At 39.1% G+C, this 20,023-nt stretch overlaps 1 protein-coding gene and 1 long non-coding RNA gene across 10 annotated transcripts in view; one reads left to right on the forward strand and one right to left on the reverse strand.

Annotated features, from left to right (window-relative positions):
* HIPK2 (homeodomain interacting protein kinase 2) overlaps positions 1–20,023 on the reverse strand; it is a 210,228-nt gene that overhangs the window by 31,637 nt on the left and 158,568 nt on the right. For 3 of the 9 annotated variants that reach the window (XM_077146911.1, XM_077146788.1, XM_077146980.1), the window contains exons 8-12: positions 15,401–15,608; positions 14,319–14,440; positions 6,663–6,805; positions 3,695–3,874; positions 478–759 (exon numbers count right to left, since the gene is read on the reverse strand). In XM_077146911.1, the coding sequence (XP_077003026.1) occupies positions 478–759; positions 3,695–3,874; positions 6,663–6,805; positions 14,319–14,440; positions 15,401–15,608 (935 nt within the window). The remainder of the gene's footprint in view (positions 1–477; positions 760–3,694; positions 3,875–6,662; positions 6,806–14,318; positions 14,441–15,400; positions 15,609–20,023) is intronic. The other 6 variants (XM_077146961.1, XM_077147008.1, XM_077146861.1 and 3 more) reach the window with 3 other exon arrangements.
* Positions 12,582–17,486, forward strand: LOC143672400 (uncharacterized). The gene is made up of 3 exons (XR_013169871.1): positions 12,582–12,676; positions 15,102–15,257; positions 17,197–17,486. It is a non-coding gene; the product is annotated as an uncharacterized LOC143672400 (long non-coding RNA).

Here is a 20,023-nt window from a genome sequence, read left to right on the forward strand (position 1 = left end):
CACAGGGAAATTTCTGATTAATTGGACAATTACTTCAAATTCTGAGAGCGCCACGGCAATAGTAGAGAAATATCCTGTCCAGCTGGGAATAAATTCAATAGCCCGAGGCAGAGATTTCTAAGCTTATAGGGGTGGAAATGCACTGCCACTGCGTGCCGGATTTTAATAGCCTCAAGTTCCCCATAGGTCTACTGAACCTATAACAATTTTTTAAAACCAAAGTGATCCAAAATTATTTTGGTTTTGAACCATTTTGGAAAAATCTGTTTGGCACTGCCTTAAAATCAACTTTTGAACTCTAGGATGTGGCAAAACCAGAATTTAGGGGTCAGGAGAGAGATCATTATGTTTGATGATGATAATAATCGGGACATGATGTCTGATGCCTGAAAATGGTCCTGATGCCTGGTGTGAGCCCGGGCACCACCTGCATGCTTCTGTTCCTGCCCCCAAAGTCAGGCCGTGGCGCCGCCTCACCTGGTGGTGGCGTGTTTCTGTTCCTCCTCCTCATCTGTGTCACTGCTGATGGTGATGACGCTGACGGTGGGGCTGGGGGTGTCTGGGATGACAATTGTCTGCCGCTGCCGCTCCCTGGTGGTGCTGGAGGCCACGTCACCCCACCCGCACGTGACGGAGGTGCTGCAGGCCGGGCTGCTGTGCACCATGGCACAGCGCGGGGGCGTGTTCTCCTTGACACGCTTGGATCGCTGCGGGGAGCTGATGGCCTGAGAGGAGGACACCTCACAGGTGGAGACGTTTCTGGAACCACAAAACCACAAACACTCACACAGGGAAGGTCAGGCCCGGAGACTCCTGCCAAGGAGCCCGACTGATGAGCAGCACCAACTCTGTCAAATCTCTTGTCCTCGAGGGCAAGGGTGACTGGTGGTGATCTGTGGATGGGTGAATGGCCACCTCTAGATAGCTACTGGTCAGTCGCTATCCCTGGACAGGGACAGTAGCCTGGCCTCCTCCAGGCTCTGGTTTGGCTTTAAGGAGAAGGAAGGCAGAGTGGTTGTGCCCGAGGATGGGGCTGGACTTGTGGGGGCAGATGCAATAACTTGCATTTCAGCTGTCTACTCCAGTGCAGCCCCGTCCCCAGGGCCCTGGCCCCACTTGCTGAGCTCTGCCTGGTCATAGCTTAGAGCACAGACCCCCACAGGCACCTTTCCACACGTACTCACATCTTGTTTGTGGGGTGCTTTATGATGTGTTTGCCGTGTAAAGTTTGGTTTCTCTACCATTTACTCAACTAAAATTCATTTCTTAGAGTTGCTGGAGCTAAAGAATCTAACCTGAGTGACTTTAAAATTCAGCTTTCCAGGATTTCTCCTCAGGGAAAGGGTCCCAATTGGTAAAGTGTATGTGAGTATATAATTAAAAAAAAATCTTTTTGTTTTTTTGTGGACTTGGACACCTGAGTCTTATGGGAGTCTCATCAGTCTGAATTCTAGGGAAAAAGTATATGAGGAAAACACATGCTGAAAAAGGGGCCTTTTAATCTTAGTTTTGATTGACTGGAAATTTCTTATTAAATTAGCCAATGTAGTTTCTGGTAACTCTAGGGAACTATATCTTCTTCCTTCCCCACCTTGCTGTATAGTGAGAAACTAAAGCCAATGTACAGTGAAACTCAGACTCTGCTATGTCCTTGGAGGGCCTAATACCTTCTAGACCCAAGGGATGGCAGTAAAACAAAAATAATTCAATAATGAGGATTTATTTAATCGTTTAGCTAGCTTGTGTCAGATATATTGCTTATTCCTTTTGGGGAGGCTGGTAATAAATCTTACCGATAGAACTGCTCCATTGTTTGTACTGAACAAAACCCTATATATTTGTTATTATAATATATACTCCTATTTTGAGATTATGTTTCCACTGCTACAGCAGTTATAATATCTCCTCTTGGCACTGTTAAAGGAAAGAGTGCCTGGCTATACCACCTGACAAGGAGAGCTTTCTGCTCTTTCAGACTTTATTGCCTAAGGCATTGATCTTAAAACCAGGCAAATACAGCACTTTCACTATAATTATACTGATGTGAAGATGCACTGGCAATGAGCCTTCATAAAACTAGCTGGGCAGCGAGTGGACCACAGGGACTGACCAGGTAAGCAGGCCGGGAGGCTCACGGCTCTTACTGCCTCCTTCTGGACCTAGGTGGGCTGTGAGGATGATAAGTCCAGTCCTGGGTCACATTAGTGTCCTTTGACTATGTCCTGTGTCATGACAGCACATAAGGGTCCAGGCGATGGCCTCCATCATTGCTAATGATGAGGTGTGTGTGTTGTCAAAGGCTGCAAACAAAAGCATTACTAGTCGGCAATGAATTTCCTTGAGTTGTCAGAAATGAAACCCAAATAGGGAATCTTAGAGAAGGACTGCAACTTGATGGAATTCAGTTCTCGGTTTAATTTTTGAATGAGAATGAAAAGCAAGCAGGCCTAATTTCTGGCATCTTGTGATATGAAGAAGTAGAAGACAAAAATTCACTAGTTATTTCACATACTGGACTTCTCTGTATTAACCTATCCCAAATAAGCAGTTAAGTACCTCTAAGTCAGTGCCAGTGGAGGGAAAATGTAGGAGGAATTCTAATGTCACAGAATTTAGATACTGATTTTATTATTTGGAATTTTTTGTTTTGTTTTTGTTTAAAGCCAGGCTTACGGAGGTAAAACTTACATATAGTAAAATTCACCCTTTTGACATGTTCATGTTTGACATGAGCTTTGATGAATGTATAATCATGTAACTCCCACCACAATTCCAGATATATAGCACTTTCATCACTCCAGAATGTCCCCTCAAGCCCTTTGCCAGTTAATCTCCTCCCTCCTCCTCTAGCCTCTGGCAAAAACTGTTCTGATTTCTGTCCTTATAGTTTTGCCTTTTCTAGGGTGCCATATAAGTGGAATGACGTAATATGTAGGCTTTTGTTGACGATGATATTCTAAGAGTTTACTGAGATGAAACTGAATTTAGAGGGAATGGGAAAAAGTACTGTTCTGCTTGCTGGTTAGGGTTCTGGGATTAGCCAAAGTGATACATACTTAAAGGCAAGCAGCCAAGTAAGTTGTTTTGAACCTTAGATTTCAAAGAAAGCACATAGCTATTCTTTTTTTTTTTTTTTTTTTTTAATAAAGTCATTATTATAAATGAGTTCTAAAGTGAAACTTCAGAAGTGGATCTGAGTATTTTCTAGACAAGGGGAAGGATATGGAAGCTGTCAAGGTCCAGCCACTGAAGACACTGTGATTCCTGACCCCCACTCCTAGGCTGCCAGCAGGGCTGGGGCTAAGGTGAGGCAAGAGGCAGGGCCAGCTGTGACCTGACAGTGAGTGCTTCCTTAACCCTGGCGCTGAGACACCTCGCTTGCCTCACCCTCGTCCCAGTTCTGGGTGTCAGATTCTCACCTGCCTGGTCCAATCTGGCAGCTTCCCTAAGGAAGCTCCAACCCATTTGAAGAATTCAAGAGCCTAAGGATATTATATGTTACAGGATGCCCTTCTAGCTACCACAGAAGGAACAGTCAATATAGGATTTTCTGCTAGCTATGACAGGAAGAGGAGTTGTTCCCTGTCTTGACAGTGCCAGAGCATATGTGGATATTCCCTAATCCTAAACAGTGTTTTTAAAACACTCCAAGCTGCAGATATTTCTCTGTTCCAAGGTCACTCTCCCAACCTACCTCATGGATGACTGGTGCTGCTTACTCTTCCGGGAGGAGGTGGTGCTGGTAGGCTGCTGCCGCATCACGTGGGCCACACCCACATTTAAGGGCTGTGCAGCTGGAAGTGTCACATGACCGGTCAACAGAGCAGGCTGCTGCATGATGGGATTGTAATGGCTGCCGTGAGCATGTGTGTTCCTAAAAGAGAGATGGGAAAACAAGGCTTTTATTGGTTTTATAAAAGCATAGCTCCTTTATAAGGTAAAGCTTCCACCTCACTTAAAAGCTGACTAGAGAACATACCGTTACAGCAGCTGGTTATCTCATTGCCCTGTGGGGTTGTTAAATCCTAAGGGATGAGCCTACCAGGTGAGGAGCTATGTTTCCAATGGGCAGTGAAGTTTCCTTGTTATGAAGGAAAGGGAAAGACACAATTTGTTGGGAGTGAGGAAGAGGACATTTCAAGTGGGGGAGAATGCCAAGTGTTCAGGCTCAGAATTCTTAAGTTCCATGGGAGATAGTAAGTATCTCCTCCAGTTTTTAAAGTCACAAGTAGGTGTTCATGCTGAACAATAATACATGTGTTATTTTAGAATTTACAAAGTGCCTTCAATGGGTTATTTCATTCTACTCTGTGAGAAGGAGGGTATCTTAGTGATAGCATTCTATAAATGAAGACATTATAGTTTATGTAACAAACAAACTTTGAAGTCTGGGAGCCATATTTTTCTGGCATTAGAAGGATTAACATTCTTTTGAATTCCCTTAGTAGCTAGCACAATGCTTAGGTATGTAGCAGCTGATCAATTAATAACAAGCTTGTTGAATGAATGAACAATTAGCTTAACTGAAGGTTGAATAGACATGTACAGAGTTTCATATGAAACAAAAATTAATAACAGCCAGACACATATTGATTTAAATACTGGTAGCCCTCATCTTGAAAATGGGTTACATTTAAAAAATTCTTATAACTGGAGTTGTACAGAGCTCACAGATTTGTTTTTTCACAGAAGTATTATTAAAAGCAGTGTAGTGAGTGATCCATAAACTGCCCATAAAGGCCCATTTAATAGATAAGGAAATTAAAAGCTGAAGGAGGATTCATTCAATTTTTTAAAATTAGAAAATCAGAAGATTCTATGTTTGCAACTTTGGAAAAAGGATGAAGTAGAGAAAAATATGGACACTTCTGTGGAACTTCTGTCAGTCTTTTAGATATCTACATGAACTTTAGAAACTGATGCTATGGCTTTATTTTGTTACCGTTATTTTTTTCTACAGACTCAGGGCAATCTTTTTGCTCTGATCTACATCTAGCACTGGTACTTGCTTTTTGTTTATTAGCCATATTACAATATTATTTGGCTTGCACATGAAATGGAAAGAGACCAGGAAAGATAGTGTATGGTTTTTGATGCTTGATGTGGTAGCTGTGTGAGAGGTGTAAAGAGAGAAGGGGGGGAGGCATAAGAAAATAAGCATGAATGAACATGTGAGTGTTCTGAAATTACATGATTTACATAAATACTGACAGACAAAGGAACAAGGAGTATGCCATGCTGTGTGGTCTTTTAGCAGAAAAAGGGGTGGGAAAAAAACAGTTGGTCAAGCAGCTTTCCATTTGGTTGCTGATCCTACTGAGCTGGGAGAGGGAAGGAAGTCAGTCTCACTGAGTATGAACTGATATGAATAGAGGACAGGTTTGTTTATTACACTGGTATGGTACATGTTAAATACAGGTCAAATGGTTTGTATTTTATCTTAAATTAACCCTCCCAACAATTCTAGGATAGACATTATTATTATTACTGTTTCTTTACTGGAGAAGAAACAGAGGCTAGTAAAGGTTAAGTAACTTGCCTAGGTCACAGAGCCAGAATTGAACTTAGTTCTACCTGGTTTGAAAGTGCTTCTCATAAATGGGGGACAGGTGTAGGAGTGCTGTCAGTGGGAAGTGAGTGTGGCTGGAGAGAAAAAGCTTATGCACTTTCTTCTTTTTTGTGTGTTAAATAAAACACAGGGAATAGAGGAAGCTGCATTAGAGGCTTAATAAGGGCTTATAGCTCTACCCTGTGACGGTGAGCTCTTTATTCACAATAGCCTTTTAGGTCAGACAAGAAGTAGTGTGATATGGAGACTGTCAGAAGTTGAAGGGGAGTGACCTGCCCTGATGTCTGGGCTGAATGAGAGAGGCTGCCCAGAAGGGCCCTGGGGAGCTGGGAACAACCCAGAGAGTTGCCATTTGACCCTGTACTGACAAAAGGGGGTATCTTGATGGTGGTGGGGTGAGATGGGTGGGAAGTTCAAGGAAAAGTAAAGAGTGGCCATAACTTGTGTGTGAGGATACTCGTGAGTGGGATGGAGTGGAGCTCTGGAAACAGATGCAGGTGGTATGGCATGCTGGTAGGCAGCCAGCTGGAAGTCTCTGGGGTTTGTGGGAAGTTAACTCTAATTCATATGATATGATTGTTATTGAAGTAGTGTACTCAACAAACATGCTGGAACTCACTATTCCAAATAAATCTCATTCTGTAAAGTCTTCCCCTAGAGATTATATACCACTCTAGTATGCCCATGTCTTAAAACACCTTGAGAACATTTTTTAGAATTGCTCAGGAACCTATGGGTCTCTCTTTTGTATTCTTCACTGGTAACCAATCTTTGCTTTCTGAGAGTGGAATTTAATTCTGAGAAACAATTAAAAATCATCTGGAGTCAAGTCTAGTATATTACATTGGTGATCAAATGATGTAATTGAATTTTAGGTCAAAAATGACATTTGACCATAAAGTGATGAGGCTAATTTTCTTGTGTCCTGGTGCATTTATTTAAAAATAACCTCTTATTATACTGTAGTCATATTTCATGTAATATTCTTTTTAACTTAAAAGCTCCTCACAAAGCAGATAATTCAGGTATAGGTCAGCCTGTCAGCTCTCCGGATCAGATATACCCACTCTCCTCTAGAAGGTATCTGGCTTACCTCCAGTCAGCCAACTGCTGGGTGCCTGCCATTGTCTCAGGAATCACTGTGGCATGCTGCACTGACGTGTGGGTGGCCACTCCAGTGAGCTGCTGCCATGCGGGGGGAAGCAGGATCTGCTGGGTCCCACTGGGCCAGGCCTGCTGTAGAACACAGGACATTTGCAATCACCATGTTTATTAACCAGACAATCAATTAGTATGAATCAAGCCCAGGGTTCTAGACCTTGTGACAGATGTTTAAGTGCAGACTTGGTCTCTGTTTTCAGAAAGTAAGTTAAGGTGAAATAAAATGAATATACATGACTAAAGAGAAAATAATCAAGTGTAGGGGCAAAAATTATGGCAGGGATTCATTCATGTTAAGAAATGATTCTCAACTCAAATGATTCTCTAATGAGCAATCACTTAAGTTTTCAAAAGTTCATTTATTCATTTATACTGTCATGCATTTATGTGCAAGAGATTGTCGTGGTTGAGTTGGGCCACGCAAAGTTGACTTCTTACCTTCAAGAAGTTTTCCATCTAGTATTTTTTAATTTAATATTTTACCTTTTGTTTATCAATTAGAATCTAGAAGTCCAATTTGTGATATCTTCTGTATCTAACTTTACACAATTCTAAAATCACCAAATAACTTTTGTTATACCAAATAAATCACCAAATAACTTTTGTAAGCATACAAAAGTAAGCCAATAGGAAGTAAAATTCTTAAGTAGGATCTTATGTATAACAGAGAGTTACCTTGACCCCTCAAAGCAAAAATAAGAGACAGGGGGTCACACCTTGAATCTTCAATAATACTGACTTTTCTAAGAATTCTAAAATTAACTTTCCTGATTTCTCCTGAACAGGCTTACTGCTGTGTGTGTGTGTGTGTGTGTGTGTGTGTGTGTGTGTGTGTGTGTGTGTGTGTGTGTGTGTGTGTGTGTGTGTGTGTGTGTATGCTGTGTTTTAACGTCTCTGTATCTTCAGCTGTTTTTCTGCTTGCCTTTGGTCATTAAATGAGATAGATCAAATACAACTGCCCAAAGTTGGAGATTTAGATGACTCCCACTGAGGTAAACACATCTTTGGCAGTTCAAGGATTTAAGGATTTAGGATCTTAGCCAACCATCTCTCTCTCTTTACATTGGGCTGGACATTGGACATGACTAGCAATGGACAATTTATATTAGGCAGGGCTCCACCAACTGGCATTGTGTTTAATATGTATGTTTTGGCTCACATGACAAACAAGCACTTCTCCAAACCAATTGCAAATGTGTGTCAATGCTTAAAAAAATGAGGTTTTCAAAAATGAGACAACCATACTTTCAATCTGAGTAGGATCTTAAAGTTCACCTGGTTCAATCTTCTCGTGTTTGAAATGAGACCCAGTGAGAGCTCTTACACTTTTTTTTTGGCATGGGCAGTCTCCGGCATGACAGACAAGAATTTTGCCACTGAGCCACCATTGCACCACCCTCTTATACTTTTTTGATATTGCTTGTTTGCCTACTGATTTATTTTGGTAAGTGCAGGGACCACAGGTGCCCAGCATACACTGAGTGCTTAATAAATATCTGTTGATAAAGTGAAAGAAGTGATTCTATTAAGGCTACAGAATTGTACTTCAAGTTTACTAAATTAATAGTATTTCAGGTTTAATTGAATTCAAACACAATGAGCAGAAAAATAATTCATAAATGTTCACAAGGCTTGCTTTTGTGAAGCTTATGTATATAGAGAAGTTTAGCCTACCTATACGTATGCCTAAGAGTTACTTCCAGAGGACCTCTTTTGTTGTTCAGATGTGGCCTCACTCTCTCTAAGCCCAACTCTGCAAGTGAAATTATTGACCTCCCTCCCCCCTAAATGGGATATGACATTCAGGGGTGAATATCTCCCTGGCAGAGCGGGATCAACAATGCCATCCTGACCAAAAGGGGAAAAGAAGTGTAGCAAATAAAGCATCAGGCGCTGAGAGTTCAAATAGAGTCGAGAGGTCACTGGAGTTCACTCTTATGCAGGCTTCAGTTAGACACTGCTACCCATGAGATCTTGCAAACCCCAACAAAAACCATTCCAGCCAATCCTAAAGAACACTGAGGACAATATGTAAGATTCTTCAAAGGTTCCATGTACTAGGGTAACTTTCCAGAAACCAACAACCTCCAAATGGGTCTTGGACAAGATAAGTCCTGAAACTTAGAAGGGCCAGCCTCTCTAGCACATCAGCTAGATCCATCTCCCTACCCCATATTATCGACAGCCCTTTCCAACATGGAAAAGTTAGAACGGACATAGCCCAAATACCCCTAAAGAATGGGAGAAAGATCAAAAATGATGGTGGGGTTATACAGAGAAGGTAGGGTTTAACAAATGAGTATGATTGCTGAATCATTATATTGATATTTCTTCTAAGTCTCTAGCATGTTTGAGCAGCTAGAAGTAAAAACCTAAAATTGTGGAATTGTAACCCATACCAAACTCTGAAATCTGTTCTACAACTAATTTTTGCGATGTGCTTTGAAATTTATTGTTTTGTATATATGTTATTTATTTTTCACAAAAAAGAAAACAAAATCGATTGGATGATAAAAAAATATTTATTCCTTCTAGCCTCCAATATTCTGGAGCAGCTAGAAGGAAAAATCTGAGATGATGGTATGGTAGCCCATGACAAACTCTGGGATCTGTTCTACAACTACTTGTTGAAGAGTGCTTTGAAAACTACTGCTTTTTTCTTCCTTTGCTTTGTTCATATGTTATACAATTTAAAAAGTTAAAAAAAAAACAGTTGTGAGCTCAAAATATTAAATGATTAACAATTTCACTAGCAGTGTAAGACATCTAACTTTAGTCATCTAGGACTCATTTCAGACCTCATGAAAAATGTTTTTACAATTTCATTAAAAAAAAATCTTGATATCAAAAGGTCATCATTCTTTTCTAGTTTTCTTACCTAGATGTTTAGATCTGAGCTCAAAGAGTTGGGTAAAAGACTAGTTTTGACCTCTTGCTTTGATTGATATGCTCAGCTCATTTGAGACTACATTTCATCATAGATTTCTATCATTTCTTACTACTATTAAAAAGAGAATTAATATTTATTGATGCATAGTGTGTGATGGGCACAGAATTAAGTCCATAAGTGGATTTTTTTACTTCATCCTAACAACAGTCCTGTGAGGTAGGGACTACTATGTTTTTCCCATTTCTCAGATGAATAATCCAAGACACAGAAAGACCGAATAACCTGCCCAGAATAATGTAAATTAAACATTTATATTTATTGCTCTCTCTTCTGAACCCTAACTAAAATGACAGAAAAGAAATAAAAAAAGAAAGATACAGAGTCACAAGGACAAAGAGAACAGGGGAGAGACAGTAACAGTTACCAAAATTTAGAAGATAAGAAATGGATAGACAGCTATTTACTGAGACGATGACTGAAGGAATCTTAGTTCAAGTCTATATATTAAACCATATAACCTCTTCACCACTGGCATGCAGGTTTACACCTCCCAAAGCAGGAGGCTGGCTGTCTCTGGAAAAACCATCTAGCTCAAAAAAAGGACTACAGCTCCCATCACCACCACACATCAGCTCTCCAATTGACTTAGCTGGTTAGAAGAATTCAAAAACTTCCTCCTAGAAGGGTGGAGTCTACAAAGGGTCCGGTATACAGAAATTTCTCTCTCTTGGGGAGCTCTAAATATCTGGTCCAGACTTGTTAGTCAAGGGGGCTTTGGACTCTGCCATTTGAAAAGTGGGATAACTTTCAAAACTATACTTCCCAACCCTCAATCTTTACCTACTAATTCATAATTTCTGTTGGTGGCCTAGATGTTGCTCTGGCTTGAAGCTTAGGAGGATAGAGGTACCAAAAAAGCTTTATGACTCGTATTTGTACACCAATCCATAAATATCACTCCTATGCACACATCCTCAGATTGCCCAGAGAGACAATTTCCCTTTAAGAGACATGTGATACTGGTGGGAGGTGGAGAGGAAAAGGGTGAAGAAAACAAAATTAACCCAAGGGGTGGATTCAAGAGACTCCATCTCTTTCACAACAAAATTCTTGAAGAGGTTTTTAATTTAGATAAAAAGGATGATGCCAACTTTTTTTATATCTTTAAAGCAGATAACAGTTTTTGGAATATCTTGGCCTGATACATGGCAATTTGTGTAGAAAAAAAGGTAGCCATCAGTTTAAATGTTTAATTAATTCTTGTTTATAATCACCATTCTAATTTTATAAGTTAAGCTATTTTTGTTCTGTGAAAAAATTATTTAAAAATATGAGAGCCCCATTTTAACAGGCTAACACACTGGCATGGACTAAATGACAAGCAGAGAGAAAAAGGAAAAGCAACTAACAACAAAAAAAGACACAACATGATATTGGATCTATTTTACTAGATCTTGGGAATCATTGCATGTTAAGACATAGGTCTACCTTATCCTTTTTAATGGCTACATGATAGTCTATTTTACATAACAATTTATTTAACAAATCCTCTACTGATAAAAATCCTTATCTATATATATTTTTTGTTCACTTTCCCAATTACAGCTTTAGGTTAAATCCATGGGAAGATATTTAATACTGCAAAAGGTAAAGTTCTCCCCTGCTATGATTAAATGACTGAGAGAAACAAATTCAGAAAATGCTAAGCCTTGTGGTTTCCACCAAACTGAAGGATGAAAGATGTCTATTTTAGGTAATACAAAATGCTAATTTATTACTTCTTTCAGAGATAGTTCCTGGCTTATTAGGGTTAAGTGTGCAAACATAAAAGAAGAATCTGTCACTACCCTTTAAAATACATGTGAATTCTATAGATTTGGGTTCATAGAGGAAGAATACTGGAAGGCTGGTTTGCATTTTTGCCTCTCACTTAAAATATGAATTAATAAGCTTCTTTGCCTCTGGAGTGAGCTGCAGTTCTTTGTCGTGCTCTATCTGGGCTTTTTCTGAACTCCCCTCTATAAGACTGTGCAAAGGGATAAAAAAAAAAAAGGACCAGAGATAATGGAAGGAGTGAAAGGCTTGCTTTACTGTAGTTAGATGTTGCTTTCTATCGTAACTTGCCAAATCCCAACCAAAAACATTCCAGTCAATACTAACGAACACCTAGGGCAATATATAAGATTCTACAAAGGTTCCACGCACTAGGGTAGCTTTTCAGAAGCCTACTACCTCCAGATGGGTCCCTGGACAAGATAAGTCCTGAAATGCAGAGGGGCCAGCCTTTCCAGAACATCAACTAGTTCCATCCCCTTATCCCATATTACTGACAGCCCAGCCCCTTCCAATATGAAATAGTTAGAGTGGACATAGCCCAAATACCCTTAAAGAGTGAGAGAAAGATCAAAGGAGATGGTGGCGTTATACAGAGAAGGTAAGGTTTATACAAACAAATATGATTGCTGAATCATTAAATTGATATTTCTTTTAGTCCCCAGTATCTTAAAGAAGCTAGAAGTAAAAACCTAAAATTGTGGAATTGTAACCCATACCAAAACTGAAATCTGTTCTACAACTAATTCAAAAGAATTTTGGTGTGAAAGAGATGGAGTCTCTTGAATGCTTTAAAATTTACTGCTTTTTTGTATACATGATTTTTTTTTTTTACAAAAAAGTCGATTGTGATGATAAAAAAAGTATTTATTCCTTCTAGGCTCCTATATGTTGGAGCAGCTAGAAGGAAAAATCTGAGATGATGGTTTGGTAGCCCATGACAAACTCTGGGATCTGTTCTATAACTACTTGTTGAAGAGTGCTCTGAAAATTACTGATTTATTCTTTCTCTGCTGCATCTATATGTTATATTATACAATAAAAAAAGTTAAAAAAATTTATTCTCTTTAAATATAGAAGATTCTCTGCTTATAAACGTTAACACACAAAACTTTGCATTCCACCAAAAGATAGTGTACACGTGCTGGTGTCAAAGCGGATATAAGAACAAAGAGACTGAGACTGGCTAATATCAACTTGACGTTGTCCCAGAAAAAGAAGAGGTAAGACTACCCAAAATATTTTACAAGACTGATGTAAACCTGAAAACCAAATAAGAAAGGGAATGCCATTTCTCATTTGGCATAGTGATATTAAGAACGATAAATAAAAGGTATAAGGATTGAAAAGGAGGAAACAATCTGGTATTATTTGCAAACAAAAAGATTTTCTACATAGAAAATCCAAGGGAACTCAGATTTTGAGAATTTAGAATAATTGCTAAAAATAAACTTAATATATATAAATCAGTTTCATCCCAGCAACAAATAATTATAAAAAGTAATTTAATGAAATTATTAATAGCAATAGGAATTATTCCAACAAAAGAAAACTTTATTGAAAGTGACAAAGATAGCATATAGTATGTTCGTGGATGAAATGAAGATATAAAGCAAATATAAATTCAATACAAGTCCAATAAAAATACATACCAGGTTTATTGTTGCTGTTTTAAAAAAAAAAAAAAAAAAATTCTTATGAAACCGTGTTACTAAAATCCATAAAGAACAGACAAGGAAATTTGAAGAGCAACATGGAGCAGGGCTTTCCCTTCTAGGTACCAAGACATACAATAAAATTATACTAATTAAGACAATAGAATATTAGAGAGGCCAATGGAATAGAGAGCCTAGAAGAGACCTAGATAGTACATTAAAATTTAAAAAACAAACAAACAAAAATCCAAAACTTCTATTCAACAAAAGACACCATAAATGAAGTGTCTTTCAGAGCATTCTGGGAAAAGTCTTTGGGAACCTACTTATTTAAAACTAAAGGTGCTTTTAAACAACACTTGGATCGTGCTATCTTTGGCACCCAACCACAGAAACAATTAAACAGAGGTAGCATAGCTTTGTAGTTAAAGTGCAGAGGCTGGCATCGGATGTCTTGGGTTTCTGTCTTGATTCTCTCAAATAATAGCTATGTAATTTTGAGCAAGTTATCATGCCTCCAATTTCTTACTTGTCAAATGGGACAACCGTCTTACTGTGTTGTGGGAACTGAATCAATTAACAACTGTCAAGTGCCTGACATAATGATGATGTATTTTTGTATTAGGGTTCAAGTCTCATTAAGGATTTATTATTACTCTCATTGCATCACTGCTGTTACCTTACAATTACATAACACTTCACAAATTTTCAACCCACCTTCATTTCTGTGATCTTATTCTATCATCAGAATACCTATCTGGAGAGATAAACTTTCAGCTCACAGCTTCTGTGCACCTGGCTTTCAACTATAAAATGAGGAGACAATTACTTTTGGCTGTGAAAAATCATTTCCGTTTTATAAGAAAGAAATTTGAAGCAAAGAAATGTTAACTAACTTGTCTAAATCATAGAGTTGGATTTAAAACCTAGGTCTCCCAGATTAATTTGTATTATAAAAATATAATAATAATAATAATATTATAATAATTTCTCCAGATTTTCCTGTGTTTAAATTTCTTCTTGGAGTAAATTAGGTACTTAGGAGGGTAATTCATCTGGGAACTATTTAGAATATTATTGATACATTCCAATAACTTGAATTCCATCTAGTTTATTACCAGGGAGGGAGCTAGCAGAAAAATATCTCTTTTGTGAACAGTATTAACATGTATAATGGTAATAGCAGTAATAATAAAGAAGAAAGAATTACCTGGGCAAGCAGACCGGGTTGGATCTGAAGAGGCTGAGCTCCTGGGGCTTGAGTGACGATGGGAACTGCATTTTCCATTCGCACTGAATAGCCGGCATGCTTAGAGGGAGAGGCCTGCAATCCTATTCCAGACAATAGTCAAGAAAGAGAGGGTTTAGATAAGTGACTGTAAACAGATGGGCAAAGAAAACCTTCCTAGCTAGTGGTGTCACCTCCCAACTCTTCTTTGTGCCAGTCTCACCTGACAACTAAGAATATTTGGAAGTTTCCCTTAATTTCTAATTTAAATTATATGTAAAAAAAAAATTAAAACTTTACTTAAATGTTTTCAAAGACTAGTATATCAAACTAAGGAGTCTGCAAAGCCAAAACATGGAACAAAAGTAAAATTTATGCTAACTACAACAGGAAAATAAGGGTGTCCGACCATTAAGAAATAACCACGTATATTGGTGGGGCGTGGGCTGGGTAGCAGGGGGGCAGAGAGGGGTGGAGAATCTAGTTAGAATTGCACTGACTCTGAAACTGAACAACTACATATATGATTATGCCATAGTTTCTATAAATAAATAAAATTATATTCTTGCATTTTTCTTGGTAAACTGTAAAAAAGTATACTATTAACTCTGGCTTCTTGGAATCCATAGGAAAGGAGAAAAGGGGTGCATGGCCAAAGACTCATTTTGGGAAAGGGCTCTGGGAAGTTCTTTTCAGACAGATTTATATTCTTCATGTGAACTGTTGGCTGTCAGAGATTGACAATTTTCTACACATAACCCACAGAGAGGCTACTTCATGTGAGAACATCAGCATACTAAAGGGCACAACAACAATGAGCTTATTTACCAATGGCCTGCCTCTGGGAACAAAATCATTGGCAAGTGATGAGAATAACAACAAATCAACTTGGTGCTGAAGCCTAGGTCCTACAGTTTCCAGGTGGGTGGCAGAGTGAAGGGAGCTGGGAGCTCTCACTGAAAGAAAGGGGTAGGGACTTTACTACAGAGACATCAACACGGCCCAGAGCTGTAGGTGCCAGAGCCATAGAGGCTCTCCTATAGAAAAAGGCTGTTCATCCTTACCTTGGAAGCCGGGGGGACACACGATGAGGGCTTGCTGGAAGGGGTCAGGCCGGGCACAAATCTGGGCTGTTCCTGTCTGCAGGGGCATGCTCCGCTGGGCCACTGCAGCCATGGATGCCGCTGAGGGCTGGTAGAGTGTAGATTGGTAGTTTAGTATGGAGACTTCGGGATTGGCTAAGGAAATAGTGGCACTGGTGGAGGTGGGAGCCTAAAGGAATGATGGAATTAAACAAAAATAAACAACAAAAAAAATGAGGGAGGTGGTATGTTGTGAGACACGAATCTAAATCAAATAAATTGAACTCAAAGAAGAACAAATAAACAGAAACCAAGAAGAACAACAACAAAAAGCAAAAACAGAGGGAAATGGAAATATAACTGAAAAGTCCCAGGTTTAAAAAGGTATCTGCAGCCACATGAGACATAGAATCACTTTTGGTGCTTTCATGTAGGCTTGCTCCAACAATTTGCGGTACAAAGGGATGCCCATACATCCTATGCCTAAATACTGAAAAGTTAAAAATTAAATTGGAAAACTGTTCAATAAAAGGTTCTACCCTCGACCTAGAGAACATTATGCTGAGTGAGTCTAGCCCAAAACTAAAAGACAAATACTGTATGGTCCCACTGATGTGAACTGACATTCGAGAATAAACTTGGAATATGTCATTGGTAACAGAGTCCAGCAGGAGTTAGAAACAGGGTAAGATAATGGGTAATTAGAACTGAAGGGATACAGACTGTGCAGCAGGACTAGATACAAAAACTCTAAAATGGACAACACAATAATACCTAATTGTAAAGTAATCATGTTAAAACACTGAATGAAGCTGCATCTGAGCTATAGGTTTTTTTTGTTGTTGTTGTTGTTTTTTGTTTGTTTTTGTCTGTCTGGTTTTGTTTTTTTTTTTACTATTATTATTACTTTTATTTTCTTTCTCTATATTAACATTCTATATCTTTTTCTGTTGTGTTGCTAGTTCTTCTAAACTGATGCAAATGTACTAAGAAACGATGATCATGCATCTATGTGATGATGTTAAGAATTACTGATTGCATATGTAGAATGGTATGATTTCTAAATGTTGGGTTAATTTCTTTTTTTTCTTTTTTCCGTTAATAAATAAATAAATAAATAAATAAATAAATAAAAAGGTTCTACCCTCACAATTTGACAAATATCTTTATAACAAACTGGAAGGCAAATTTGAATTTAGGATTCCTGGATTTCCTGGAATTCTGGAACATGGTGATGTTCCCCTGCCTTTCTTTTCTTCTCTGCCTCAGCTCCAACCTACAACTTGAGAGGCTTTGAGTGTACACATACAGATTGCTAGGCCACATGTCCAAGCTCTGTTAACACTCATCTCAAACAGCCAATTCTTGGGCCTAAGGTAGAATAGCCCACACATGGGAGGATGAATCTAGAGAAGAGTTATGTGCAGGCCATAAAGGCCTGGCGTCCCAGGTACACAGAGCTTGTTGTGGAAGCCAAAGCAGGGTCCCTTGAAGGGATGCCTCTTGCTCTGGTCTAAGGGTAGCATAGCTTATAGGTACCCTTAAATGGCTGCAGAGCACACTTACTGAAAAGAGACATGCTACAGAAATATTCAGGAAGGGAGAGGTACACACTGAGAATTCAGTTTCTTGTTTGACTACTGTGCATTTTTATGCTGGTGTTCAGCTACTAAGACTAGAAGGCAGAGAGGAAAGATGATAATGAGTCAAGATAATCTTAATGGAGATGTGTTTGACAAATACAGGCCATTGAAATTATGTCCTCCTTTTTCTTTCAGGAAAAGAAATGAGACAATTTCCATGAGAAGCAAGGCTGCAGAAGGAAAATATATTCTGAATCAAGAGTTCCTCATTTCACCACATCTTCACCTTCTTCACACTGATTCTTTAGCAAGATAGGTGGAGTTTACCAATGATTTCATATTCAACATTGTCTACAAGAGATTTTGCTTCCAGAGATTACAAGGACTAGGAAATAAAGAGGTAAAGAGCCACAAGAATATCCTGCACATAAAAACATACACACAGATTTTCAAGAAGGGTATGTACACGTGTTCAATCTGATAGAAAAGGCAAATTCTTATTTTAAATGTTTTTATATTGAAGGATTTTGTGCCAAATTTCAGTGCAAAGCAAATGAATCTGAAAAAAAAATCACTAAATTATGTGTTGTAGATGTTTGGATTTTAAGATACTTCTTTGCAAATCTATCTGTGTTTTTGCAGCAGCACAGTTTTCCTCCATACACGCATGTCTCATGTGAGACAATGCCTGTGTTTTGCATGTGTCTTGTAACTGATGACACAACTGGCATTTCATCTCTATTTTTGCCACAACCCCATCTCTTCTGGAGGTATCCCTTATACATTATTTCCTAGTACCATCTCAGAATCTACACGCTGAAGTCCTCTCCCTCAGGTTTTAACCCCTGTGGATTTCCTTATTTTGGGCACTAGTACCAATATCCTCTTTGTTCCCAAGCTTGTACTCAACTAGCCTACCTTCTGGTCACTCGTTGGTCCTGTTGCTTCTTCCCTCCTTAATGGCTCTGGAAACTGCCAACTCTATTCAACTGCACTTTCTTAGCTGAGGCCCTCTCCTCCCTGAGCCTCCACTCCTGGCCATGTTATGGCCTCTATCCCTATTCTAATTTTTCTTGGGCACAGAGCTTATATCATTCTTTCCAAAAGACTATTTTGTGCATATCACCATGCCCTGGCTCAAAAATCTTTTTTCAATTATAGCCTAATGAACACTGAATATGTACCTTGGTCTGGCACTCCTTCTGTTCCATGATTTGGCCAATCTTCTCCAAATTTAGCTCTCTCCACTCACTGTTTTCCAAGCATGCTGTGAGCATAGGACTTTCTGCCTCACTAAAATCCTTTGGCACACAGCATTCTACCCTTTACCCACATGCCTCTGTGCTTCAAGACCTAGTCTGGGTCCCCTGTATTCCACAGTGAAGCCCTCTTGGCACCATTAATTGAAAATTAGCTACTCCTTTCTTTGCCTCTCACACACTACTCCTTTCTAGACCAGTTCTTACCACTGTCTGCCTTACAGTATAGTTGGTCTCTCTAGGGCAAAACTGCCTTGAGAAGGAGGGACTGTATCTTACTGGTATTTTGCAAGCACTCTAGCCTGCAATTACTTCTCCTTCCTCTCAATTCCTGCAACATAATCTGTTTCTTTTACCTGGTTCTTAGTGTGTGCTATTCTGTCTTTTGATCTCTCTTTTTCATTTATCTCCTATCTCACCATGGACATCATGAGTTTCTTGAGATGTTCAGTCTTCTACCACTTTGTGCCATTAAGGACAAATGGAACTTGTGGCCGTGATGTGGGCCCCAGCTCCCAGTTTCCAGTGTGGACATGAGACATACAGATGGACTTCCCCCAGTTTCTAACCCTGCTTAAAGATCAGCTGAAAAAGCAAGTGAGAGTAAAGACTAAGTTTCCTACTTTTCTCATATCCTCCAGAGTTGTAGGAAAGAAAGGTAACTAGCCTATAGCCTGCTGGAGAGGAACATAGCAAGAATCTGTAAGAGCTGCTGCAGCTGACAAACAGAAATAAGGAAAAGCAAGGGCACTGGTAGAATGGGTTTTCCAAAATGGGAAGAGATGTTTAATGATTTGACATCCAGAGGGTAAGGGTCTGAACTTGGGCTATAAACCCAAATTAAAACTCTGGGCAAGAGACTAGGTCCAAATAATAGAATACTATGAACACATTAGAGAGGTGGCTGGCCCATAGAATTAAACAAGGAATGTTCAAGAAAGGACCCTTTGTTCAGTATTTTATTAATGGAGTAGCCTAAACTTTTTAGAAAGTAGAGGAAATCAGCTTCTTTCAGACATAAAGGATTATGGATTACTGACCATTTGAGAAAGGTCTTCTGGTGGTCTCCTAGATATATGTTAAGGGCAGCAAGGAGTTGTTTTTATAATTTAATGTTCTTCTATATCTAATGATAAAAATATGGATATCAATTATTGTTTTTAAATATCTCAATGAGCAAAAATACCAAGTAGCTCAAGTGGAAGGCAAGAATTCTATCAGGACTAATGAACACAGGAAGTCTTGTTGGACTTCAGGAGCAGGTACCACTTAGGTAAGGCATTTAAGGACCTCCATAATACTTAACTGGCGTTACCTGTGTGTATTGTACAGGCATATACACACATATGAAGCCAGATTGCTGGGTTGAAAGCCAAGCACATCCCTTATGAACTAACAAATAGCTTTGGGCAAGATTATTAATCTCTCTGTGCCTCAGTTTCCTTCTCTATAATAGGGATAATTCATGACACCTTTCTGGCCCAAGAATTGTGCTAAGTTACCAACCACTTCTGCTTTACCCCAGACTTGAGCCCCATTTTGATGGTCTCAATACTGCAGAAAGGGGGAAGGGTTCTTATTTGATGACTGTCATTGGCCTCCTTGATGGGAGGCCCTTTTAGTTTTGCAGAGTCTTTGTGATATTCTTTGGAAGGGTTGTGATGACTATTAAATCAAGGGTATGACAGGATGGAGGTGCCTCTCCTGGTAAATCAGTAAGTCCTGGACAACAGTTCTCCACCGTAGCAAGGAAACGTCCACAG

This window comes from Tamandua tetradactyla, chromosome 1 (genome assembly GCF_023851605.1).
Source record: "Tamandua tetradactyla isolate mTamTet1 chromosome 1, mTamTet1.pri, whole genome shotgun sequence".
NCBI classification, from domain to species: domain Eukaryota; kingdom Metazoa; phylum Chordata; class Mammalia; order Pilosa; family Myrmecophagidae; genus Tamandua; species Tamandua tetradactyla.